The sequence below is a fragment of the Paralichthys olivaceus genome, chromosome 20, assembly GCF_024713975.1.
Source record: "Paralichthys olivaceus isolate ysfri-2021 chromosome 20, ASM2471397v2, whole genome shotgun sequence".
NCBI lineage: Eukaryota > Metazoa > Chordata > Actinopteri > Pleuronectiformes > Paralichthyidae > Paralichthys > Paralichthys olivaceus.
The window spans coordinates 5091262-5117480 of record NC_091112.1 but is presented as its reverse complement, the minus strand read 5'-3'; the positions used below and the strand labels follow the sequence as shown (position 1 = coordinate 5117480).

General features: G+C 41.8%; 3 protein-coding genes across 3 annotated transcripts; 2 read left to right on the top strand and 1 right to left on the bottom strand.

Annotated features, from left to right (window-relative positions):
* The first annotated feature begins 933 nt into the window (after window positions 1-933).
* On the top strand, window positions 934-15340 carry slc44a4 (solute carrier family 44 member 4). Its single transcript, XM_020102435.2, has 22 exons — window positions 934-1121; window positions 5794-5842; window positions 6087-6160; window positions 7418-7496; window positions 7615-7714; window positions 7818-7949; window positions 8419-8479; window positions 8607-8727; window positions 9316-9399; window positions 9646-9758; window positions 10243-10365; window positions 10622-10721; window positions 10890-10982; window positions 11099-11201; window positions 11311-11570; window positions 12031-12125; window positions 12222-12325; window positions 12550-12623; window positions 12818-12888; window positions 13067-13161; window positions 13248-13332; window positions 13802-15340. Exons 1-22 carry the CDS (start codon window positions 1082-1084, stop codon window positions 13918-13920), a joined length of 2175 nt encoding a protein of 724 aa, XP_019957994.2. The 5' UTR covers window positions 934-1081; the 3' UTR covers window positions 13921-15340.
* rnf5 (ring finger protein 5) lies at window positions 14891-22506 on the bottom strand. Its single transcript, XM_020102444.2, has 6 exons — window positions 22117-22506; window positions 17828-17846; window positions 16799-16911; window positions 16656-16713; window positions 16424-16535; window positions 14891-16260 (listed from the first exon to the last, which is right to left on the bottom strand). The coding sequence occupies exons 1-6, from the start codon at window positions 22338-22340 to the stop codon at window positions 16142-16144; spliced, it is 645 nt and encodes a 214-aa protein (XP_019958003.2). The 5' UTR covers window positions 22341-22506; the 3' UTR covers window positions 14891-16141.
* On the top strand, window positions 22506-25965 carry utp23 (UTP23 small subunit processome component). The gene is made up of 3 exons (XM_020102443.2): window positions 22506-23535; window positions 23713-23887; window positions 24363-25965. The coding sequence occupies exons 1-3, from the start codon at window positions 23348-23350 to the stop codon at window positions 24762-24764; spliced, it is 765 nt and encodes a 254-aa protein (XP_019958002.1). The 5' UTR covers window positions 22506-23347; the 3' UTR covers window positions 24765-25965.
* The last annotated feature ends 254 nt before the right edge of the window (window positions 25966-26219 follow it).

Here is a 26219-nt window from a genome sequence, read left to right as displayed (position 1 = left end):
GTTTCTATCACAGACTGGATATAAAGATGGATGACAAAACAGCTACCCAAAAGTGAAGCCAAAGCGTCTTGATCCTCCTGCTTTTCTTCAGGATTAATAAAGTTCTATTTAATCTTATAACAGGCTGAGTTTTTGAGTGTGAAGCCTCCATTTCTCATATTAATAAGATGACTCAAAGAGGCAGAGAGATAAATAAAAATATATGGTAGAGTTGTATAGATGAAGGAGTTGCAGGAGTAAAACAATACAGATAATAAATTCAACATAGAATAAAATACAGTGATAGTATGACCTTAGAATTTATAAAATACTTTAGCAAAAGGTATTTGTGAGTATTTTGTAGTCTGGATTTCATAACTGCCATAAACAACATTCACAAATGCCTTTAGTGTTCAACGTTTACTGCCCCTTTGGATGTAAATAGTTTTAGTTTTGTGTGGTGTTGTATTTGACTTCTTTTATATTAAGTTGCTCTGTTGAGCTGAGCGGTTCCTTCTCGTCAAACACCTTTCCATTTTACCGTTGACCCTGTGTTCACTTGCATATGAGAAAGAAATAAAAACTTGAAAACTTGAAAAACTCAAGTACTATGTATAATTATATATGATATTTCAAGACGTCAAGGCTCGGTCATGTGCACAACAATCACACACAGCTGGCAATGGAGCTCTTGGGTCCCAGGCTCCATCCAACCAAGCCTGGAAATATTTAAATACAAAACATACAGAATAGAATAAAACTTGAGTAATAAAATCAAAATTGCAAAATCAAATATAAGAAAATAAATATATAATATAATGTGGTGTCTGTACATCTGTAGTGGTTGGTGAACTTCGCGACATTTCCTCCACGAGTGACTCCTCTGCACCGGGAGACGATCTTTCCTCGATCGGTGCAGGTGCGCGTCCCTGGGCAGGTGCGCGGGTGACGTCAGTGCCTAGTAACGCGCCTCAGGAAGAGGAAGATGTCCCTCCTCCCTTAGTTACGATGGTCGCTCGGATTCTCGCCTCTCATCAGGACTTCTCTGCGGATTCGATCTCAGGCTGAGCTCCGAAGCTGACGGAGGACAGGTGGAGTCATCATGGGTAAAAAACAGGAGCAGAGCCCGGAGCCTGAGTACGGTGAGTCCGCCGGGGCCCCGGTGAGTTAAGTTACCGGAACCTGAAAACAAAACTTAAACCGCCTCGTTCACTTTTAATGTTTTTTTAGAGAAACTGCTCGATGTTTGTGTTCACGTTGAAAAGTGTGACTGTGATTTGAATGCTTGGTCAGATTCACTTTATTTAAATCAAGGTTACAAAGTTCAGTTTTAATTCACATGTGAAGTCAAATAACAAGCAGTTTATTTAGATCCACGGTGCTAACGTCACATTGGTTTTATGTCTTTTACATGGCAGAGATCAGAGACAACAACAGCCACAAATAAAAAAGGGTGCAGTGGGAGATACTTGATTGAGAACGTGTCACTGGCCTGAAGGTGCAAAGTCCAGTGTTGTCATCATCCATTTGTTTTCCATTTGTCTCGTAATTAAAGGTTCAGTGTCGAGAATTTAGAGACATCTAAAGGTGAAGTAGCATGTTGCAGCTGAATCCGTATCTCATATGGCGTCTGACTGGCTTCAATATGAAAAGGAAGAATGAAAGTCAGAACCCCCCCCCCCCCCTTCCAAACATGACAGAGAACCTGTGGTATCGTCTTAACAACTCAAAAGGTGTTTAGTTTGTCCAGTCTGGGCTACTGTAAAAAAACAAATCAATGTTAATGTGAAGTATTTAAATACAATTGCGACAATTTAGATAATTACACACTAGTGAAAACATAACTGAGATTATTTTATGTTCAATTTCTGCCAATAGATCAATTTCCCCTAAGTTTTACACACTGGAACTTTAACGTTTGTGATTGAGCTCTTCACCTCTAACTGTAGGTGTGTGTGCTCTTGTTATGTCGTTTGCCAACGCTGCCCGTGTACAAACATGTTTTACTGTTTTACAAACCACTTATCAATTTATGTCACATTCATAGACGAGTCTGATCAGCCAAGTTACTTGACCTAAAAACACAGCAACGCTTGAAATGAACGGGCAGCTTGGATTTGTGTATCTAAGTGAATTTGAAAGAAATAAAACAAATCTTTGATTGATTTTCAATGATAATATGTTAAATCATACAATTAGAAACATGAAAGCTGAGGATAAAGCTTGGTTTAATCTAATTTAACATCCCACTAGACAATGAATGTGACAGAAGATGGTAAAGATTGATCTTTGATTTATTTTGACATTGGATTTATTGTTATATTAACAACTTATACTCCAGTTATTTTCTTAACCGATTGCTTTGTCTATAAAATGTAAGAAAAGCCAGCAGGACAGCCTCGTGTATTTTTGCTTGGATGTCACTTCAATGATTATCTCCATAGTTGCTGATTGATTTTATGTAAATCAATTATTCACCTCTTGTATCACCTCAGAATCCCTGAGTCTTTGAGTGGTCGCTGTTGTGATACGCACAGATTACTGCTTATCTCAAGGCAGTAACATGTTGAATGGATCATTTTTGCTGTGAGAAGTAACTTGTAGTTCAGTGTCTGTTGTTGCTGATGATGCTGAGAAGATTTTGTGTTGTGTGTACAGCAGATCCCTGACTGTCTGTCCTGTTTGATATATCGATGAAGTCACAAGTCTATTGACAGTCTGGGAGGTTTCACAGGGCTCCAGAAAACAAACCCTCCCTGGGAGTAAATATCAAGTCGGATTTCACGGCTCCTCAAATAACTCCTGAGAAATAAGGCGACGACTAGTGTCAGTCACTGTTTACCTACCGTGGCCAAACTGTGACAACTGAACCTCTGTTCTTTTTATATGTAAATTCATGTTCTCCTTTTACGCATCACCATGTTTTTTAATTAGGAATCTGCCTCCTGCTTCCTCTCTACCAGCCTACATGAGGAGATATATTTATTCTCATCTTATCTGCTTATATTTCCACTCTTGCATGGAGCGATTGTAACAAACACAATTCCCCCCTGGGATCAATAAAGTATTTCAGATTCTGAAGTAAAAATCCTTTTAACGGGTGATGAGGCTTTGATCACACGTGTCTCAGGTTGGTTGCGTTTGGCAAGTTACACATTTAAAACCTGCTTGATTTTTCCTGTTTTGCAAGTTAGTGTCGACACTGAGCATGAGGAAACTGTTGCAGCAAATCATTGACCAGAAAATTTGCCAAAACGCTGCTTAAGGGGTCCTATTTTTAAAACACAGGCTACTTAATAGAGCTAATGTATAAAGCCATGAACTGGTGGACAGCTTACTGAATACACGAACAGACACTATAACTATTCAGAGATGAATCAGTTAATGTTTGTCAAGCAGTAATGCCAAACTTTGCCTTGCTTTTTAATTTGATGCATTTTTCTATCATATGATAATAAACTAAATCTTTAGGTTTTTGTCCAATAATTTGAAAACGTCATGTTAAGCATATATTGGTCATAGTAACATTTTTAATTTTAGTTGCACCTCTACTCTAACCATGTCCTCTGTATGTGGACAGTACAAGTTGTTGACACGTTAAACACAAATGTAGTCAGGAGTCACAAAACAGTTTCAACGTTCGGATCAGTCACGTCCCTCACCCTCGTATATTTGAAACGACTTTGCATGTTTGACTGGCTTTGTTTCTTTGCTTCGATACTAATTAACCAGGTTGTCATTTCTTTTTACGGACATATGTGAGAGGGTGAGGCTTGTCCATAAACCACACAGCCTGTACAATATTCAATCACTTATCTTTCAGTCAAGTGACCCGTGTCTTTGCTTTTTGCCACGAATAATTCGTTTGTGTGTGTTACTTGACTCAGACAAAAGAAAACCAGTTCCCTGGCCTGTGTCACTCCTCTCTAGCCAAGCTCAACTGAAGACCCTCACCCCCGCTGTCATGTAGGGTTTTTGCAAATCCCAGTAATAAAAGCAAACCTTTGTGGGGTTCAAGGTTTGAAGGTTTAAAGGGTTGCGACAACTTTTGATGAGAGCATAAAAACAGAGAAGTCCTTTATGTGTGCTGCACAGTCAGACATTTTCACCGCGGTATCCTAGCAGAGCTGAAATCTGACACTGCTGGCATGACATGTTTGATCCGTTTTTTTTCTTCCTTGTTCCTCTGTCCACTTGCATTCACGCACTTGTTTTTATGTTATGTATGATCCACATCAGATATTTCTTCTGGAGAGAGTGAACCCTCTACTCCAGAGTTCAATTTGAACTGTGTTTTCATTTGTTTGGTGCTACATTTGTTTACCGGCCTGTGTATTGGACTGTGTGAGTCTTAGGAATAGACACTGACTCTCTGCATCCTGCTTGTATCCTGAAGTGAGAGTCTGCTGGCAGTGTTGACACAGCTTCCATTTGCTCCTATTCAAATTACATGCCAGTCCAGATAACATCGCTCCAGCCTCAGTGAGAAACGTTTATCGTTGGTGAGCTGCCTGATGAATGTGAACCGATCAAATGACCAGAGCACGTTCTTAATAATCTCATCACACTGAAGAGCCGATGCAAAAGTGTTGCTGTATCATTACACATACTTGAGAAACAGTTTTTAATGACAAGGACTTCACCACCTCCAGAGCAACAGGATAATCCCCAGAACAGTAAAACACATTTTACATTACAGTGATTTGACAAACTCAAACCAAACTCCACAGTAACACAAGAAGTGTTCATCAATACTTTTATTGATGTGGATCAGAATTGTCAGATTCTTTTTTTGTTTTTTTTCATTTGAATGATTCTCCTGTGTTCTTCCTGTCTGTCGGGATAATGCACTGGAGGCTGGTTGAGCCGCAAAGATCTGGAAATTTTCAACAGGAATATTTTCAGCTGAGAATCTATTCTAAGTTTTTCATACTGACAAATCCAAATTCCAATCAGTGTCTCTCACTTGTCTTAAAGCCTCCATTTGAATTCAAATTTCATTCAAACAAATGTGAGCTCGCAGTGAAATCCTGCTCCTCCACTCGCATCCTTTTCTCTGTACTTTCATCACTCAGAGAACGCACATCTCCACCACGGCCACTTAATCACCACATTGCATATGTATCGAGGTCTGCACCTGATTTAACCTGCTCTTAGGTTTGAGCATTCGAAACCTGCCTGATCTCTGCCCAAGTTTCTAGAAAATTGGTTTTGTATTTATTGTGTAATTCTGCTGACAGTCAGAGAAACACCAATGAAAACATCACCTCCTTGGTAACACATGTGAATTGCTCTACTTAGTATGGAAGCATTGTCGTGTCACTGGATTTCATTGTGTGTTCTTTCTGGTGTCTCGCACTCTCTGTTCCAGGAAACAATAGTGAGAGCTTTCTTTCTTGTAATCTAGCTGCCTCTGACATACTTGTTATATTGTAAAGCTCTGGTGAGCAGCCAACCCGTAAAAACATAGAACACTCCGTCTCTGGTCCCTAAAAATGTGTCGTCATTCAATCTGTTCATTAACTCAAAGAAGATTCTTTATTGCTTGGAAACAGCAACAACCTTTGTTCACAGATCCCTGGTTTCCTAAAGTTTACATTTTTTATTTAATGATTAACGATTTGATTTAATGCCACTATCTTATCGACTCATCTCTTGAGGTGAAATTTCAGGATAGCAAATCCAAGTGATTAAGTTATATGTCCTCGATAATCTAAAAAAACAACCAAACAAGGAAGTTACCTTTTTAACCACTAGTCAGTAAAGGTCAAAGTACTTTTATGAGACTGAATATTTGTTTTTTTCTTTCCCCAGGAGAATCGGCTCAGTTTGACCCGAACTTCAAAGGACCCATTCAGAAAAGGTGAATCTGTCTCAGTGGCTACCAGCACAAACTAAACCCAAACTAAACCCAAACTAAACCCAAATCAATCCCAAATCTTCCAGCTGTGGGGTTTCTGGTGCACTTTTTTCTGTCTTCAGGTTTGCAAAGCTGTTGTGTTTGCTAGGTTACTGTTGACTGATGGCATCACATTTGATCCCCCTCAAGGCAAACCTCAATGCAAAGCTCAGGAAACTCACTTGCTGTCTCTGTTCCTCTTCATCAGGGGCTGCACTGACATCGTCTGCTGTATCCTGTTCATGGCCGTCATCCTCGGCTACGTAGCGGTCGGGGTGTTAGGTAGGAGCGACCTTCTGTTACATGTTACTCATGCTCAGTATTAAGGGAAACAAGGTTAGTTATTTTCTTGCAGAGAGTTCAATGAGAGGATCAATACCACTGCCATGTTTACTCTTTCAGGAGGAAGCAGCTTCCAGCAGGTGGTTAACTTAGCTCCTGCTGCGTTGTCTGTGTGTGAAAGGCAAACTGCAGAGAAGTCCTGACCCAATTCTGGAGAGATCCTCCACAAGACATGTCTGAATACAGCTCAGTGGTTCCCCTCACCCCTCGCTGGTTTATCCCACAACACCACAGTGAAAGGCAGATAACCTCACCAGATAACTCAAGGACAAATCCTGCATGAACCAAACACATCAAGTTACAGCAGAAAATATACACTGTCACTATCTAACACCATCCAAGATGAAGGGTTTTCAGTGGATTGTACTCGATCCAGCTGCTTCCACTACTTTCCACTGCTGATTTACTAGTTTGCATTTTTTAGCATTAGGTTTTCTCCCCCTCTTTCTCAGATATTATTTGTTCCCTGTATTCCGAGCTAAAGATTTCACATGTTGAGTAGATTACAGGTTTCAAGTTTCTACATTTCTTGAATTGAATGAAGCCTTCATTGCTGTGTGTTGTATACAAACAGCTGTGAGCTCTTTATTGCTTTGTTATCAAACTCATTCCAACACTCGGAGCCCTGGCTCTTATCTTGGTTCAACAGAGGGCTAATAGGTGAAGGCAGTAATGTGTGTCAGCGGCCGAGTAATAAGCAGCTATTTCCTCATGTAGATCAAAATCACTGGCTGGCTGAGGTGGATTTGTTTTGTGGAGGAATCTACAGGTCATTACTGATACACGAGGGACTGGATTTATTCCTCATTAACAAATGTTATAAATAAATGTGACTGTTGCCCTCTTGTGGTCAGACAAAGATGTATTTTTTAATAATTTTACGCTGTGAATTGTCAGTGTTGCATCAAATTATGTGAACTGAAAAGTTATTAATTATATTTCCACTGCAGATATTTTTATCACATAAGACTATTTCACAAACTGACATGAAAATTATACTGTTTAGATTTATAGTTAATATGTTGATAAAAATATCGGAATAATATGAAATTAAAACTAAATACGAGTCGACAAAAATACATTTGTAGTTCAGCTACAGTACAGTGAGAAGCTCCCAGAGTTTTATCCTTTACGTCATTGACTTTTTTTCTTTCCTTCTTATCGCTGTTTTCACGTGTTTGTTTTTGTGCTTATCAGCGTGGCTCTATGGTGATCCCAGGCACGTTCTTTATCCGAGAAACTCCACTGGGTGGTTCTGTGGCATCGGACCAAATAAGTAATTTAATCTTGCTCTTACCTTTTCATATGATTTTAGTTTTTTACATATATTAGATGGAATAAATATGCCTATGTCTGGATTATAAAATCAAACTAACTCTGTGTTCCCCCTTTAGAGACAAACCCAACGCCTTCTACTTTAACATCCTCAAATGTGCCACATCTGTCAATGTCATGGCAACTGCTCTTAATGGTTTCCAGTGTCCAACCACACAGGTAGAGGAGGCTGCTGGGTTTTAGAGTTTTAAATGGGATTGAACAATTTACTTTTCTCTCCCAGTGTGATAGAAATTAGCTTTTTTTTAATCATTGCTCATAGGTTTGTGTGGCGAAATGTCCGTCTACCTTCTGGGCTGTGGCGATACCATCGTATATTCCAGGTGTGTCACCAGCAAGTGTCTTCAATGAGAGCTTCTGTGTGCCATCTTTAGACCTGGCAACTACTGACCTGGTGAGTTCGATTGTGCTGCCATTTACAGTACGTGTGAAATTCCTTAAAGCACCGCTGTGTAACTGTTCCTGGAGTAACAGCGCCCTCTGCTGCCTCATGTGTTGATTTAAGTGGTTTTCAAGCCTTTAAATCTGTTCAAAGTTGCTCTGACAGCATAGTCTCACTCACTGAACTGAAACACAACTGAGCGGTGGATATTACCCATGATCCCAGGTTTCCTGAATCACAGGAGCTGCTGCTGTAACAAATTCACAGAATCCTGCTTAAAATCCAAAATTTTTACAAGTTTCCTTCTGAATATTGGAGATAAACGCTGGTTTTCAATGACTTCTCAGTCTTTTTAACTGATTTACTGACAGTTGCACAAACCTCACAGGAGATTGCACCCACTCACCAAAGTTACATCGATGTTTTTTTGTTCCTGAAATAAACAGTTATTATTTAACACGATCATTTTACATTTTTACAGAGTGTTAATGAAATCGTGGAGAAGGAGCTGTGTCCTTACTTCCACATGCCTACGACCTCTGGTGATTGCATCTGCTCAGACACACAAAAATGAAATAATTTAACTGCCGCTAAACATGAGATCTAACGATGATTCATAATGACTTTAAGCTGAGTTGGGATTTTTTTTATTGTTTTCTCTGCTGTTAGTTCTGGGACGGTGTATGCCTGATATCACAGAACTGGCCAATATCCCTGCGGACTTCTCAAATATTCCAGGTCTGCCCTCCTCGGTTAACTACACTGTCGACCTCATCATGAACGGCACTGGGTAAGATGCAGCGGACCCAGACCTCATCTTCAATTAAAAAATAACGTTTGCAATTAACTAACTCACATAAATAACCCTGTTACTCTCTTCTCCTCATCACCAGAACACGGTCGGTAGCTTCATGAGTTTTTTGTGATTCCCTGTAGTGTAGCAGCTGGATGTAGTTGCTCCTGTTCCTGTGTGTAATTCAGTTACACACAGAGATGCAGTGTGAAGCATTTTCTTTGGACTTGCAGTGTTAGAATAGTTGTGGTGGTAGTACTAGTGGTAGTAGTAGTAGTAGTAGTAGTAGTAGTAGTAGTCGTAGTAGTACATTAATGTGTAGTTTACTTCATCTCTTTCTGTGTCTGGGGTTATATTTATCTTTGTGGTCACCATGTGAGCTGTAGTAAAGAAAACTACATTTTGAAAACACAAAATTCCGATACACTCTCGTTTTCAACAGTTTTGTATTGAAGTGTTTTTCTTTGTATTTGAAAACACTTTCCTCACTGGGTTGGTTTCTGTCCCTTTGCTTTTCACCTGTACTGTTGTACTGAAGGGAAAACTGTCGCAGTCACAGCTCACTTGACTTTTGTGTCTCATCAGGGACATTGTGAATGGCTTCAATGCCAGAGACATCGGTGTCCGAATCTTTGAGGACTTTGCCTCCTCGTGGCCGTGGATCCTCCTGTGAGTTGCCTTTCAGAACTCGGCTCACACTGCCACCTACTGACAAACATACCAATAGAAATTAGAAACAGGTCATAGATTCCCATGCTCTTATTTTTAAAGTACATTAACCTTTCATTTGTAGCATCTGACCTAGGCTTCTGTCATTTGTTTGTCCCGTTTTATTCTGAAACCATATTTTTTTGTCCTTGTCCATTCCCCTCTTGTCCACCTTCCTGTCTTCCTTCTCTTACTCTCTCCTCTCAGTGGTCTTGTCATAGCCATGGTGGTCAGTCTGCTGTTTCTGCTCCTGCTGAGATTCACTGCTCCGATCATGGTATGGGTGCTCATCATAGGAGTCCTGGGAGCTGGAGCTTATGGTAAACTTCTCCACCAGAGAACATTTAAAAAATGTGTATATTTTTCAGCCAGCTGTGAAGGGGGTGCAGAGAGAGAGTGGGGGAGGAACCGAACCCTGGGCCGCTGCGGGTTGAGGCATTGCCTCATTAGGGCGGCGGCTCTACCCGCTGAGCGATACGCCGCCCCTCCACCAGAGAATACAGTTTTTTAACCTTGGGAATTCAGTTGAACTGCTGGAACACATGCAGTTGTATATTTATACGCAGGATAAATAAACTCTCTTTTTAGAAATGAGGTCACAAAGTAATGCAGTATTTCCTTGAACACTGTCCTTAAGCTGAGAAACATAATGCTGACGAAAGAAGAACTTTGTAGATGAATATAGACGGAGATTATATCAAGCTCGAAAATTCTGTTCCTATGTTTTAATTTGAGTTTTTTTTTAGGACAACAGATGTGGTGTTGTTTGAAGTAGCCTAAGTTGTTGGAGCCTTTGTCTTGTAGGTATATATCACTGCTACTGGGAGTATGACAACCACAAGAAAATGTCCGCCAGCATCAGTGACATCGGTTTCACCACCAACTTCAACGTTTATCTACAAGTCCAAGAAACCTGGCTGGCATTCTGTGAGTTCAAAATGCTTTCAATCCAATTTGACTCAAGCTTAGTGATGTTTATGTTGTGCATGGACTTCAGGCACCTCAGTGGGTGTTGGAAAGATGGATCAGTAAAAAAAAAATGCATTAGAACAAAGATGCTGTATCTTTGAGATTTCTTCCACATTAGGTTCTAGTAATTAGGCTGCATGTGAGTTTGGTGTGTGGTTAAACAGGACATCCTCTTCCTCCTTCTCCTCCTCCTCCTCCTCTTCCTCCTCCTCAGTGATAATCGTATCTGTGCTGGAGGCGATCATCCTCTTGACGCTCATCTTCCTGCGAAACAGAATCCGCATAGCCATCGCTCTCATCCAGGAGTCCAGCAAGTGAGTTAAACTTTATCTTGAATATTTACTGAATCGTTAAAGGGAAGTGGTTTTGTTATTATATCAAGAAGAATCATTTTTACGCAGCCTTGCCACTCGCTGAAAACTACAAATGAAGTGTGAGTGTACCTTCAGATTGATTTGTGTGTGTGCATTCATATTTCACAGGGCAATCAGTCACATGATGTCTGCACTGCTGTACCCTCTGGTCACCTTTGTCCTCCTGATGGTGTGTGTTACTTACTGGGGCTCAACTGCTTTGTATCCTTCAATTGTATGTACTTTATAGGTATTTGTACACGGACTGTTGATAAAACACCATTCAATAACCTCAATAATCAAAAGTATCAGTTCTTCCCTTAAACTAATGTACGTAGATATTTGGCCACTTCAGGAAGTCCAATCTACAGAGTTGTGGCTCTCAACTCCTCGATGAGTGACTGTAAGAGTGTAAATGGCACAGAGGACTGTGACCCTCGGGTGAGACGACAGAACATGAGGATCAAATGTGATACTCAAAACCTTTGTGTGTCCAGTCACTCGAGCTAAGAAGTCATGAGTCGTTCACTTTTCCATCTCCTGCTCTCAGAACTTCACCTCGTCAGATTACCCAGGCTGCCCCTCCGCCAGCTGCATCTTCATCAAATACAACAACGAGGGTCTCTTACAGAGGAACATCTTCAATCTGCAGATCTACAACGTGGTGGCCTTTCTCTGGTGTGTTAACTTTGTCATTGCCCTGGGGCAGTGCACGCTGGCCGGGGCCTTCGCCTCCTACTACTGGGCCTTCAACAAACCAGATGATATCCCCATGTTCCCCGTGTGCGGCGGCTTTATACGCTCACTCAGGTAGGTTGACGTGCTGCCGACACATCACTTACATCCACGTGACAATAAAAGTGTCAGTCTCATAAAATCAAGGCCATTTTCGTCTCTGTCTCGTCCAACTCTCCTGATGACATGATTATAGTGCGTCCCACAAAAGGTAAATACAGATTTTGCGTGTGGAGTGTGATGATGATTTTCTTCTCTTTGCTACAAAGCTGTCAGTGACACTTTCAAAACCTGCAGCTATTTAAATGTTTCACCCCAAAAAAGAGACAATAACTCCAGTAGAGATTAATTGACAGGACGTGTTGGCTGCTGCAGTTCCCTCTCTATCTACTAGGGGGCACATTAGACCTGCAGTTTACAGTTTACACAACAGTTTGGGAACCAGACTCACTGACTGAAATCTGTGTGATTTTTTATAAATTCTTCTGTAAGTTAAGTTGTCATATAACTAGTGAGACTTTTCTTTATATGTCAGGTACCATGTTGGCTCTTTGGCATTCGGTGCATTGATCCTGACCCTGGTGCAGGTCGTGAGGATTCTTCTGGAATATATTGACCACAAAACAAAAGGTAAAGCCAATGAACCTCGTTTTAATAAAGACAGTGTTTGAAGTCAAACTGTATCAAATGAATAAAAGCATTGATGACAACATCCTTGTCCTCCAGGGGCGCAGAATCCAGTCGCACGTTTCATATTGTGCTGCATGAAGTGTTGCTTCTGGTGTCTGGAGAAGTGCATCAAGTTCCTCAACAGAAACGCTTACATCATGGTGAACACATTCATGTTATTCCTCTTTCTTTGTGCTGCAGCAGGAATGATGATGGTCCCACATTTATGAGTCCTCTAGACCTTAAGTCTGACTGTCTCTTCTGTAAAAAACAAACAAGTAACACAAATGTACACACTACTGTAAGTGTATATATTCATATATAATGTTATTTGTGTCATGTAGAGCGTTTCCTAACACCAGGTGATTGGTTCTTTTCTCGACAGATCGCAATTTATGGGAAAAACTTCTGTGTTTCTGCCAAAAATGCTTTCATGCTGCTCTTAAGGAACATTATAAGGTTTGTGTTCACTGCAAGTTTTCCTCTCTCTGTGTAATGACCTGTCCATGACATGGATATATATACTCAGCTGTCAGTTTATTTAAAAGTAAAACTGTCTAATGCTAAATTATCCTCACTCATATATCATGGGAAACACTGTGTGTGTTTTCGAGACTCATTGAAGTGCTGTGTTCGTCTGATTATCATCTCAGGGTCGTGGTGCTCGATAAAGTGACGGACGTGCTGTTGCTCTTCGGGAAGCTCCTGGTGGTCGGAGGCGTGGGTAAGGATGACGACAGGATCTTAGAAAACTACAGAGAAGCTTGTTTTGCATGTTGAAGATTGTTTATAGACACTTTTTAATAGTGATAAAGAAGATATTCTTTGAGTCATTGATAAACAGGTTGATAAGAATCAAATGCAGGATCGGGCCTGGTCACAATCCAAACTCTTTTTTCCAGGTGTACTGTCCTTCTTTTTCTTCTCCGGACGAATTCTGCTCCCGGGCAGCACCTTCCGCTCTGAAACCCTCAACTACTACTGGATGCCAATTATTGTGAGTCAGATTCAGATTCATCAGACAAACTGAAAGTTGCTTTGAATCACATTAGTTGTGTTTCACCCTGTCGTGTTTTCTTTCAGACCGTGGTGTTCGGCAGCTACTTCATCGCTCATGGATTCTTCAGTGTGTACAACATGTGTGTTGACACACTCTTCCTCTGCTTCTGTGAGTTTTATAAAAACCTGAATGTTCACATGAAATATTTCAGAGGAAAAAGTACGAATAACCTTGGTTAACAACATTTTAAAGGCTCATGTGTGCTGCTGCTGATACGTTCATTTCGCAGTGTCACTGCCCACATCCTTCCACTAGAGGGCTGTGGACAGTGAATGAAATTTCTTCCTCGTGTCCTTTGTTCGTCTCCTGTCTTCTCCATGATTTCCAGTGCTACTGCTCTATTTCCTGTTTTTTCCGTAAACTTCCAGAAGACGTGCACAAACACAGACAAACTGAAGAGTGAGGCCAGAAGGCTCAGTCCATTCTGTATACACATCTAACGCATTAATGAGCCTTAACGTGTCAAGTTTATAGACTAAACACAAACATTTTTAATTTAATAATTCTACAAGAAACCAAATCTCTTGGGTCTGTCTCCTCATTCAACTTGTCCCCCTGTGACTGTCGTCCCTTACAGTGGAGGACCTGGAGCGTAACGACGGATCTCTACAGAAGCCGTACTTCATGTCCAAAAACCTCATGAAGATCCTCAACAAATCCAACAAGAAACCCAAAAGAGCTGAAGAAGGAGAGTGACGATGTTGTTTTTCTCGTCTTCACCTCATGAAACCACATCGTCACTGTGTCACAGATCAGTTCAGGATCTTTACATTTGTAACCTTAGTTTTAACGCTCCGGCTTTGTCGTTGTCTAATTTTGCACTTTCTAATCTCTCTGACCACCTGTCAATCATCATGGACACTGACATCCCCTTCCCAAGACACAAGTGCAATATATCCTTCAGAAATCTCAAGTCTATCTCTTGACCTTGTTTTAATCTTTTACTGAAAGTCTTTTACGCTGGATTCTCAACATGTGATATGTTCAGATGAATCTTTGTAGAAACATTGTTTCACGTTATATATTTTTACGTATTTGTAATTTTTTTTTAAAGTTGTATAAGCACATTTTTTTTTTCTTAACGTGTTCCGATTGTTAATATTAAAATATAATGTAATACATTTGTAAACATGACATCATTTGTAACCTTTGCACTTCATGTCAATGATATTTCACTCGGTTACCCCCGGGTCACCTGACGCTCAGGAAAACCAGTAAAAGGAGAATTCAGCCACTTCCACATAACGTCAATTACTCCTCTGTTTGTCTTGATGTGCATTAATTCACTGCTTTTAATATCAAAATGTAGATAACAAGAAAAGTGAACGTTTAAATCTCCTACATTTGGTTTTGCTGTCAGAACTCGCTCAGTGTGACTTCCTCCACTTTGTTTTTGTATCTTTAATTCCTGACCCTGGTGTGAATGCGATCGTGCCACAGACCTGATTCATAGAGTAACACTGTCGAAGAGGAACTAAACTGATTCTACATATCAATGTGTTTACGTGGTGCAGAGGGAAACTGCTGCATGTGTGATAAAAACCTGTCGAAACATTTGAGGCTGTTCAGGGTTGCTGTGTGAAATCTGAAACGAGAGCTTCTCGATGTGAAATTCAAGAGAACAAATGAACTGAACCATTCTCACATTGACGGGGAGGGACAAACATTTTCGCTCTTGTCATTTACATTTATTTAACTTTATGAGAGAACAGGTTTTTAACTTTTTATTTTATTTTCCAATAAAACACAGGAGTTATGGAAACCAGGATCCGGATGATTTCTCGCTTTACAAAAGCATGTTGAGACCTACTCGCACATCTCGTCGCCCTCCATGGCTGGTCGTCCAGTCAAACACGTAAAAACAGCATTTACAATATTCATATATACAAATATATAATGTACACACGCTCACTCGGACACATACAGCCAGAAAAAAGAAGTGTGACAGAAGTGTTTTACATTTTAGAATCACACTGGGGCTCAGTTAACGGAACTGTTGCTCGTCAGCTGTGTGCCGACTTTTTCCTCCAACCTTTGAGACGGCTCTACCTACGAATGACTTCACAGTGCAATGGCAGTTTTTTTTTTGTTGTTAAGACATAAGTATATAAAAATGCATCCATCCATCTGTGCTATTTCATGTCAGTGTGTTAAAGAGCAAGTCGCAAATGCTACAACTTGTTCACGTAATGATCCAATTATGTTTTTCACCCTCTGACATCGTGTGTGTGACTGATGCGTGACTCTTTGGCCTTTTACGGAGTGAGAAACAGTTGCTATGGCAACTACGATGCAATCTCATACCCCTCCCCCGTGTTCCCGTTTTGACTGAAACTTTCCAAAACATGCCTCCCTCTCCGTGTTAAAGGAACAAACTGACTCTTTAGGGAGGGAAGCAAAAAAACTATGAATCACTGACTGGACTCCCCCCCCCCCCCCCCCCCCCCGTGTGAGTTTAACACACACACAAAGAAAACGTTTCTGTAACTCACTCTGGTCACATAATACTGTCCCTTAGTGTCCAACTGTACTGTTCTGTGTGCATATATCTACGGGTGTGTGTGGCGAGAGAGAGAGGGCTAACATGACTGATTTTGGGTTTCGTGCAACACGAACTCATCGAGTGTTTCTTGCATAAACGATATAAGAAGCAGGTGGTCGGGGCCGAGGTTCCTTAAACAAATTCACCTTTTCCAGGTGGAGGAGAAAACCAAATTTCCTGTAGTTGTCATCTCATTTGGGGATCAAACACAAGTTCAACACCTGCTAGAAAATGTAACACGTGTGTGTGTGTGTGTGTGTGTGTGTATGTGTCTGTCTGTGGTTCAAGCTAAGTGTGTGTTTGTATTCCTTGCACTCCTCCCTCCCGTTGATCCACTCTTCTGTCTATCCATCCTTCCATCCATCCTGCCCTCCATCACACGCTCAGCAGCCAGAAGAAGAAGAAGATGGCCACGAACAGAAAAAGGGAGTCTTGCCAGTTGTTATTGCCGTTGTTGAGGTTACCGTTGCCTTGGTGATCACCTGTGTACTGATCTGATGGAAGAGAAGACAAAGGATGTATTTACTGCAGTGTGGGAATGTGCGTGATGGTGTGAAAAGGAAACAGATCTGTCTACTCTGCAACTTAGTTACAGAAAATACTACAAGGAAGAAACAGTAATGGTGAAAAGTTAGAGCCACAACCTGGTGCGTTTACCTGCTCTGTGAAAGGGGTCGTTGGTGTTGAAGACTGTGGTGAAGAAGCCAAAGGGGAAAGCACCAATGCCAAAAGACATGTGAAAGCCAGTGTCCCCGAACCCCTGGAACATCTGTGCAAAGAGAAAACCAAAGAGATTTTTTTTTAAGTTACAAGATCATTTGTTTTCTGAAAAGTGAGAAACGCCTTGATTCACTTCTGGAGCATCATCAGTGAAGAGAAACCGACTCACCCCGCCTCTGCTCTCTGGCTCTGTTCTCTGTCCCTGAGGCCGAGGTGGAGTTTTCAACCTGAACGACGACAGAAACGGTTCATTCGCATAGAAACTGCAGAGCCAGCATGTAAACACACAGAGGACACACACACTCAGTGTACCTGGGGTCCTCCTGGCTGGAGCTCCCTCTGCCGTACAGTGGGATTACTTTCTCTCTGCTGATACCAGCTTTACATACAGGACACTGCTGCCTGTTGGGCCTCGTCTCCAACCACTGAGACAGGAGAAGAGTCAAAATGTTCAGAGGACAGATCAGATCAACTTCTTTCTATTGAGTTCCTTCAGGAAACCAAGCTTTACTGTCTAAATATCAGTGTAAACATCAAACATAGACGGACAGATCGACGACACATCTCTACCTCATCAAACAGAAATAAAGCCTGAATATTAATTCATGAATTAACTAATTAAAACAAACTTATCAGAACACTTGAATAAACAGTGTGATGAGATCTCTACCTAAAACGACAGAAGACATCTTTGAGTACTTTCACTTTTTAGTTTGGCCCATGTCCCATCCATTAACATGGATGAGGCAGGGTTTATGACCTATACTGCAGCGACCCACCAGGTGGCAATCGAGTCTCCACGGCTTCGTTCAGGGAAGCCGTCATGTCGTCCATCTTTATTTACGGTCTACTGTTTCCAGATTTAGCCAAGTGGTCATTTACTTCATGCACTTAAAAGATTTCTCTGGACGCAAAGTCATCAAATCAAAACTTTTAAAAAGATCTTTAACGATGACATTTGATCTGTAAGTGAACCGCCACAGTTCTTACGCTGCTTCACTGAGCGAAGTGCAGCTCCACTGGGCTCAGGGCTGAGGAGCAGAGGGAGCGGCAGTAAACTGGAATTAAGTGCATTAGCATGTTTAAGCTGTAGTAAGTCAGCTGACAGGTGTAGTTTCCAACGCTGCGCTTACATCACATCCCTCTGATGACAGAACTTACTGACAGACCCTGACTCGCTCACACTCCTGTTGTGTCCACCGGTTCTATCTGCCGCTATTACTGACCTATGACCCCGAATGAGACAAGTTGTGATGCGTTCAGTGAAAGTAACAAAAGAATTTGGGTGTATTCGCTTTTTAACTTGTGCATGTGAGGAAGTGAATAGTGAGGGATACTTACTTGATGAAGACAGGGCCAGCTGCAGGGAGACAGAGAGGAAAGATTAATTTACATTCTCACACACACACATATATATATATAGCTTCAGTCATATTCCTGTTCAGCCAGTTTATTAAACTAATTAAATGAATTTCACTGGATACGATAAAAATCTCTTGGTGTCAGATTTTCCTCATCATCACTCCAAAGTCCACCTGGTTAGGAAAACCTGTGGCTGATTAATCTGATTCCTGCTCCCCATCGTTTCTATTAATTGGCTCCATCTGTTGCCTGAGCGGCTACAGGCCCGGCCAAGCTGCTGCTGCATTGTGGGAGTTGGCAGGAAACACAGGAGACAGGACAACGACACAGTGAATATTCCTGCATCCTAAACTTATGGCTCTCGGAATCAAACACTGCACAGATTTTGTGCCGAAATGCAAATAAATCGGCTTCGGGTGAGTTTCCTTTTCACACATTATGTTGGGAGTGTTTTGTTTATAGATTTTAATTTAACAAAACTAACATACAAGTCTGAAAGTTCTCTCTCTATCACTGTGCATTCACGTGCTCCGTGGAAGGTGGAGTTGTGAGGTCCGACTCTCTTTTCTAGCATTTGCATTATCTTTTCACCAATTCTCCGAGATGTTGCTGGTAACTGATTTCTGATTATTCCGTCACCACATGAACGCACAATCATTCCTCCACCATGGCCCCGTAAGCACTTCTTGCATTTTATCTGTTTCACTTTGCCCAGAGACCTCAGTTATTTACACACTGCAGCGAGATGTAATGTCAGCCCTGAGATAAAGTTTGCATTTCTACATGGAACAATAAAATGGAGCGTGTTCATGAAAGTCTTTTTTGCCTGAGAAGATTAAATCCATAAAAGATTCCTAGGAACACGTGTAACTGCTGAAAACGACTATTTGAGATTTTCAATTTTCCTTTCAAGTGTCTTTGCCTCGTTCTTGACGTCTCCGTCTCTTCTTCAGCTGCAGAACAGGTGATGCAGAGGAACAGGCGGGACTCGTTTCTCAAACACTTTCATAAGACACCAAAAATAACCAGCTGAGCGAAACACACCGGAAAACAAAACCCGGCCTCGTGAGCAGTGTGAAGAACACACACAGACACACGCATTTCAGGATGTGCAGCGTGAGCGTGACAGCAGCGATCATAGAATGACATTCCTGTGGATTCAAAGAGCCGAACAAAGCGCAGGGCCTAAGTTAACGTAACACATTCAGCTCGGATTAAACATGTGTCCACACGTATAGCGCAGCTCCCGTGACCTGAGGACAACTGCTTAGTTTCCAATAATTGGCTCGAGCACCGTTTAAGCTAAGCCCGACTGTAGCGAGCCGTGCACACGCCTCCTTAAGTGTCATCACGGATTGAGATGTGTGACCCGACCCCACTAGTCTCACTCTCAGTTTTCATGAGCACACGTATCTGAAATGTCAACAGCAGAGCAGAGAAGTGTGTGTGTTTTGTTCTCAGTTGTTCAGGGACATTTTTCATGTAGTTGTAAAGGTTCAAACTTCACCAGACGTAGGTGAAGGTCAGAAATGTCTCAGGGACAAATTCTATATATTTGAATCAGTGAATATCGATAAAAATCTGTAAAAATGTCACATGACGATGATCAATTGTGTTTTATAGCTTATTTTTTATGTTGCAATGAAGAAAATGTAATAGTCTATATTATTTGTGCTGCTCGGCCCTCGTCTACTCTGTAGCTCTTAATCAATGATTGTTGTTGGCTCAGGTGTCGTCATGTGACCCAAGTGTGAACGAACGGTCACGAGATAACGACGGCTCAGACATGTGGCAAAACTCATCACATCTGTGTCGTGTGGATTTGCTGATAAAGACAGCACGTGATTCCAACTTTGTACGATTGTTGATTTGTCTCGTAGGTTTGATGTAAGTTAACATTTCACTTTCTTGGCTTGGTTGTTAATGAACAACTCCATTTTGCTCTGTGTTCATTCTCTTGCTTCTAACTCCACACGCTCTCATTGAGTCCTGGTGAAGAATTGTCCCCTGCAGCCTGTGCGTCCGGCACACACAGGTCTGCTCTGGAGGATTGTGAAGACGTCACACACTCATTTATTTACGTACATTTGTCTAATTAAGCTGAGAATGAGAGGCAGCACTTTTATCTCTTGCAGACAGTTTCATCATCACGGTTTCATCACATTGCACAAACGTCTAGAGAGAGAGAGAGACGTGGGTAACACAGCAGCTACGTGACATCAGCCTGTAACAAGGGAGCTTCAATGTATGGTTGTGTAGCAACAGCACACGTGAGGGTAAGAGGTTTTCAACAGAAACAACTTCTCTGATCCACTCTTAACAAAATCATCAGGATTAAAACATAACTGGACAATACTAAGGTCCCTTCACTGTTCCTTGATACAATATGGAGTTTTACTGAGAAACAAAACATCGAATTGACTGCGTGCTGCCACTGAAACACTGAGAACATTTTAACTTAATTTCTGTGGTGAACACTTCAAGTCGAATTACTTGTCTTCCCCGCTCCTCTCCCTCATTCCTTTCATGCTACTCTGCAAGATTTTCAACCTGAGATTCCTAAAGAACCGTCTCCTCGTCGATGAGACAGCAAGAACTGACAGTGCCTGTAAAACCGTCTGTCCCCCGCAGATCAACCATTGAGAGAAACATTTTGTGGATCAAATCTTGAAATATAACTTTAATATCAGGTGGACACTAGCAGAAGATACCAGTTAGGCAACTCTTGATTCTAGTAAATCCCTGTTTTATTATTTTTGACAGGAACATACTACATGTCACTGTGTTTGACTGTGTTCATACGATCCTGAGAGATGGTTTGGAGAAAATAATCTAATCCAAACACGTCAGTGGTTTTATGACATTGTCCTGCGGGCCGACAGTTTGATGCTGCTGATAAAAACGGGAATTCTCTTGGCTTCTTCTGCGTTCCTTCCTACCTATGAACACTGTAGATAAAGATGGACGACATGACAGCTCCCAAAAAGTGAAGCCAAAGCGACTCAATCGTCCCCTGGTGGCTTCATCTCTGGATGGTGGGAGGGAGAGGAGAGGCGTCGGCCATCTTTATTTACAGTCTCGGGTCCACACCCACCAAGACCATTGTCATTTAAAACTCTTGTTGTGTGCCAACAGCTTCACACACTTACATCTTCTCCTGTGTGAGTGTAACAAAGCCTGTTATGAATTTCACTTCTGATGTTTATAGGTTGGACTCCAGTCAGACACTCTCGGCCCTAATCTCACATAAACCTCGTCCTGTGAACGAGCCACTCCTGACTCATCAATGAGCCACACACACACACACACGCACACATGCACACACACACACACACACACACACTAAACACAAGGTTGAGGCTTGCACAAGACCTCATCAACACCACGGTAAGAGAAAGACCTAGAATCACAAGTTAAGAGCAGCGAGCTGTTGCGTTCATTATGGACTTATCTGTTTACCTAATGAGCGGGGACACTTGACAGTTGAAAAATAAACATGCTGCCTGGGGGACAAACTGTACGACTCACACGTATGCACTTGTGCAATTTGGTGCAGATGCAAATAAAATCTGGATTTATCGACTTTTAAAGTGGTTCCGTAAGGGGTCTTGGTGGAAGTGTAACTCTGCGTTATTCAAGGCGACATACTGATACACACATATCTGCATCACAAGTTCCTAGTTCCCGATTTGACATTTTTAGATTTCCTCCCATCTGAGAGACCAGAGACCATTTTGTGCTTTTCTTATAACCAATGAATTTATCAACTCATCATTTCAGCTCTTCTGCAAACCTGGAAATAACCTGTCTGAGCTGTAGCTGCTGCTGCGGATGACTGAAGAGGGAGCTGACGTGAACGCTGCAAATGATCAACACCCTGAAACAGGAAGATTAATGTGTGACAGAGTGTGTGTGTGTGTGTCTGTGTGTGTGTGTCTGCAGTCATGACCTCTGACCTACATCAGACAGTTTGCCACGATCAGACCTGGGTCATTAAATCCCTCACAACACCAGAGCAGATCTCATGTGAGGTTAAATGTGATCAGCCTCCATTCGGACAGAACGGTCCAAACACAGCTGTTAGCTGTTTGCATCCTTCTGTGTCATTTAACACACATGAACCACACACAGTGCAACAACCGCCGCCAGATGAGACCAAGTGACGGCAAGAGGAGGCCGATCACACGGCTATAAACCACGCTCCGGTCCGGCGGAGCTGCACACGGACAACCACACATCAACCTGCCCTCCTCCTCCCCGGCTCGTACCAGAACAAGTGGCCGCACATACTGATGACCGCGTCCCGGGCAGCGTCCAAGCATATGTTGCACTCGAAGGTGGCCCGGTCCCGTTCTCCCTCCCCGCTGCCGCCGCCGCCGCTGCTGCTACCACCTCCACCTCCACCTCCACCGTCGCGGCTCTCCCCGCCCGGGAATCCTCCTCTGCTGGCCGGCCCGCCGTCACTCGAGGACCGGGGATCCGCGGCCGCCATAATGCTGCGAGTGCAAGCAAACCACGGAAGGTAAAGCACCGACCTGACCCAACACACTCGGGCCCGAGCCGACGAGAAGCTGACGGTTGATCCGACGCAACGACAAGTGTCACCGGAGCGACCGGAGGCGCTGCTGCTGCAGATCTACCCCGAAACAAGACTTCCGCTTCCGGGAAAACAAGCGGCGAGGACCGGATACAAACACCCACGTTATAATACTACTACTACTACTATACTGCGAATACTGATACTAACCATAATAATATGAATCTTCATAATATGGCCTCTGACATTATTATTATTGTTCAGTCCAATCATAACAAATTCAAATATATATATATATATATATATATATATATGACTTAATATTACTATTACTTATAAAGTAAGCCCATAATACAAAGTACAGATAAGTCTTGATGGACTTTTATGAGTATCATCATTAATAATAATAATATTAAAACATTGTGAAGTCAAAGTAAATCATAAAATATTATACATATATAACATATATGTTTCTATAAACACATACGTATACATGTACACATACACACAAACACATTGATATATATATAATGAGTAAAAAGTAAATATTACTTTATTATAATTCTTACTAAGCTCATAATTGATCACCACTTTATACACAACATTAAATATTCTAAGAAATTAGATTATGTATGATTATATATAAAAACAAATGTATATTCATTTTTAATGGAACCTGATCAGACACGAAAAAATAAAACAGAAATGACTGGACGGTCGGACTACTTCTTCAAACACCCGGAACCTTTGCCGTGTACTTTGTTTCCGGTCGGAGACATGAGAATGTAGGGACGGCGTGCATGTTGTGTACACCAGAAACAGCCACGCTGAAAGTAGTCAGCGACTCCTCGAAACACCTGCATGGAAAACTTTGAGGCACAACATTTTAAAACATCGTGTATTTATATCCACTGAAGAGGAGGGAGACGTTACCCGCGCTGTGACGTCACCTTCCCGCCACCATGAAGATCAAGAGACAGAAACAAGCCAAGAAAAACATCAGCTTCTACAAATACAACTTCAGCTTCAGGCAACCGTTTCAGATCCTCCTCGACGGAACCTTCTGCCAGGCGGCTCTGAAGAACAAGATCCAGATTAAAGAGCAGATGCCCAAGTACCTGATGGGGGAGGTTCAGCTGTGCACCACCAAGTGAGTGGACTTCACTTCAGCAAGTTATTTTTCAGAAACTAGTCTTTGGATAGAAGTACAATGAAGCATAGGTTTGTAGTCAGTGGGTCACATGACATAGTTATCTCCCTTTTAAACATAAATGTACTCCACCATCCTCCTCCCATCCTGTGACTCACCCGTGTCTCTGTGTCTCAGCTGTGCACTGAAAGAACTGGAGACTCTGGGGAAAGAGCTGTACGGAGCCAAACTCATCCTGCAGAGGTTTCAGGTCAGGAACTGTGCTCATTTCAAGAGCCCAGTTCCTGCTTCGGAGTGTCTGCTGTCCATGCTGGGGGAGAGCAACCCACACCACTACTTTGTAGCCACGCAGGTGAACACCGTGCTAATACTATGAGCCCCTGCACACACTCGAACACCAGCCAGAGATCCAGAGGGGTTCAGATTCTGTGTTATATTTAAGGAATAGCAGCACTGTTTACAAAAGATGGAAAATAATTAATCTCAGTCTCACGACATAGAAATTTGCCGTTGTACAGCAGCAAAGGAGACAGTCAGTAAAAGTCATAATCACGTGAGGGTTCGATAAACACACCAGGAAATGTACAAAATAGGAAATTGTAATGTATGTAATATATATTTAATACATGTAATAGTATGTGCAGTTTTTTTGTTTACAGTTTGCAGAAAGTTATTTTTAATGTAGAAACACCTCTCAGTATATATCGGCCAATATTTATGTTAATTTCTTATTTTATTTATGCAGCTGCTCAAATAGAGCATGTCTAACATGTGTAAACGTGACATACTCTTACACAGGTCTGTTTTATTTTGTGTGTCGTCTCCAGGACCACTCACTGACCACAGGCCTGAAGAAGATCCCGGGCGTTCCTCTGTTCTACATCATCGCCAACACCATCGTGCTGGACAAACCCAGCCAGGGGTCTCTCGATCATGTCCAGGCCGTCCAGCTGGGGGAGCTGGTGAGCCCGGCCCAGCAGCAGAGCATCCGCAGCCTGAAAGAGGAGCAGGGCATCGGCCAGAAGGACGGAGAGAGGCGAGGGAGGAAGAGGAGGAGGAAACAGAGTCATCCTAACCCTCTGAGCTGCCTGAAGAAGAAGAAGAAAGGAGTGCCGACGCCGCCCCTGAAGAAGACGGAGGAGGGGGAGAAGAGGAAAAGAAATCGACACAAGAAGCAGAAGACGGAGGAAGGTGATAACGTGTCTGCTCCTGCAATAACAAATACATAATGTGGCAGGAAGACAGAGACTCAAACTACTTTGTTTCTTGCAAAAATAACATTTGAAGATGTCAAATATTTTCATGTTTAATATAAAACCCAAACTTGTGCTCTGTTCTTCTGATGTCACCACAGTGAACATGTTCATGTTTATTACACACAATGCCATTTTAAAATCTCTGTATTTATTTTCTCTTGAAAAGTTCTGCGACAGATTCCAGGACTCAGACAGAAACACAACAATATTTTCAGTATTCAGAGGATTTGTCTCTGGCTTTTATAGAAAATATAAAAGCAGGTTTACAGGCACATAGTTTAAGATATAAGCTGCACTCAGACATTACATGACGTACAGTTTCCATGAAAGTGGATTTTAAAAACCATGCATTCGGCTGTCTATTGCAGAAGCATGAGGAACAAGTGTGATCACAATGACTTGGTGGTCTGCTTGTTTTTACGCTGTGTGATTTGTTATTTCTGCTGGATTCAGTCTGGAGCGAGAGTCCAAACAATGACACACATTCTTAATACAGTATGTCCATTCAGACTTCACTTGGTCATGTTCACAGTTTCCAAGTTGATTACTTATTAGTTTTACTAATAAAAAAACTACTCATTCTCTATAGCTCTCATATATTACAACATTGAGTATGAGCATTGAATATATTATCTACTTCATGTCCAAGATTACTGTGTTAACACAACAGCTGAATTGTTTTCTTTATCAAGGTTATACAACATTAATATAGAGCTGCACTCTGGTTGTTTTCCTGAAACTTTCCAGAGGGGCTGTATGTGAAAAACGCAAGCCCAGAGTAAAATGTCTGAGGGAGCACATGTAAGAATAGAGCGAGCGGGTGGGCGTGTTGTGATGTTTGAAACGAACAATGGATGTGAAAGTGAAGGAATAGAAAAGATGCTGACAAATTGCTATTGTTTTCAACATTACTGCTTTTCTGCAGTGAAATGTATACGTCATGTCTCCTCCACCCAGACGCCAGCCCTTGCCTGAATGTTCTGGAATTGTTCCTGTTGTTGTGAACACTCCTGACCTGGACAATCTCCTGCTGCGTTCTGGAAAATGTCAGGACATTGTCTGGACTTGTAACTCAATGATTACCCAGTTATAAAAGGGACATTGGATTAAACGAGTTTGTGTCGTTTTAAGAGTAAAAGAGCAAGACGGCAATAAAAAGTCATTTCTGCAGCAATTCCACTCTAATGAGATATTTCCACACAGAGCATGCACACGTGGCAGAACACTTACGATTACATACAGGTTAAAACTCTCAAGATAGTTTTTATAAGCCTTGCCCCAAATCTATACTAAATACTAATGATTTAGAGGAAACCAGCATTCTCAGCTATTTATTACAAACAAATGTGGCATCAGACATCAATCAAACTGTCTTTAGAAAATCAATGCCGTGTATTTCGATTGTCCAGTAGTCGTATTTAAGCTGTT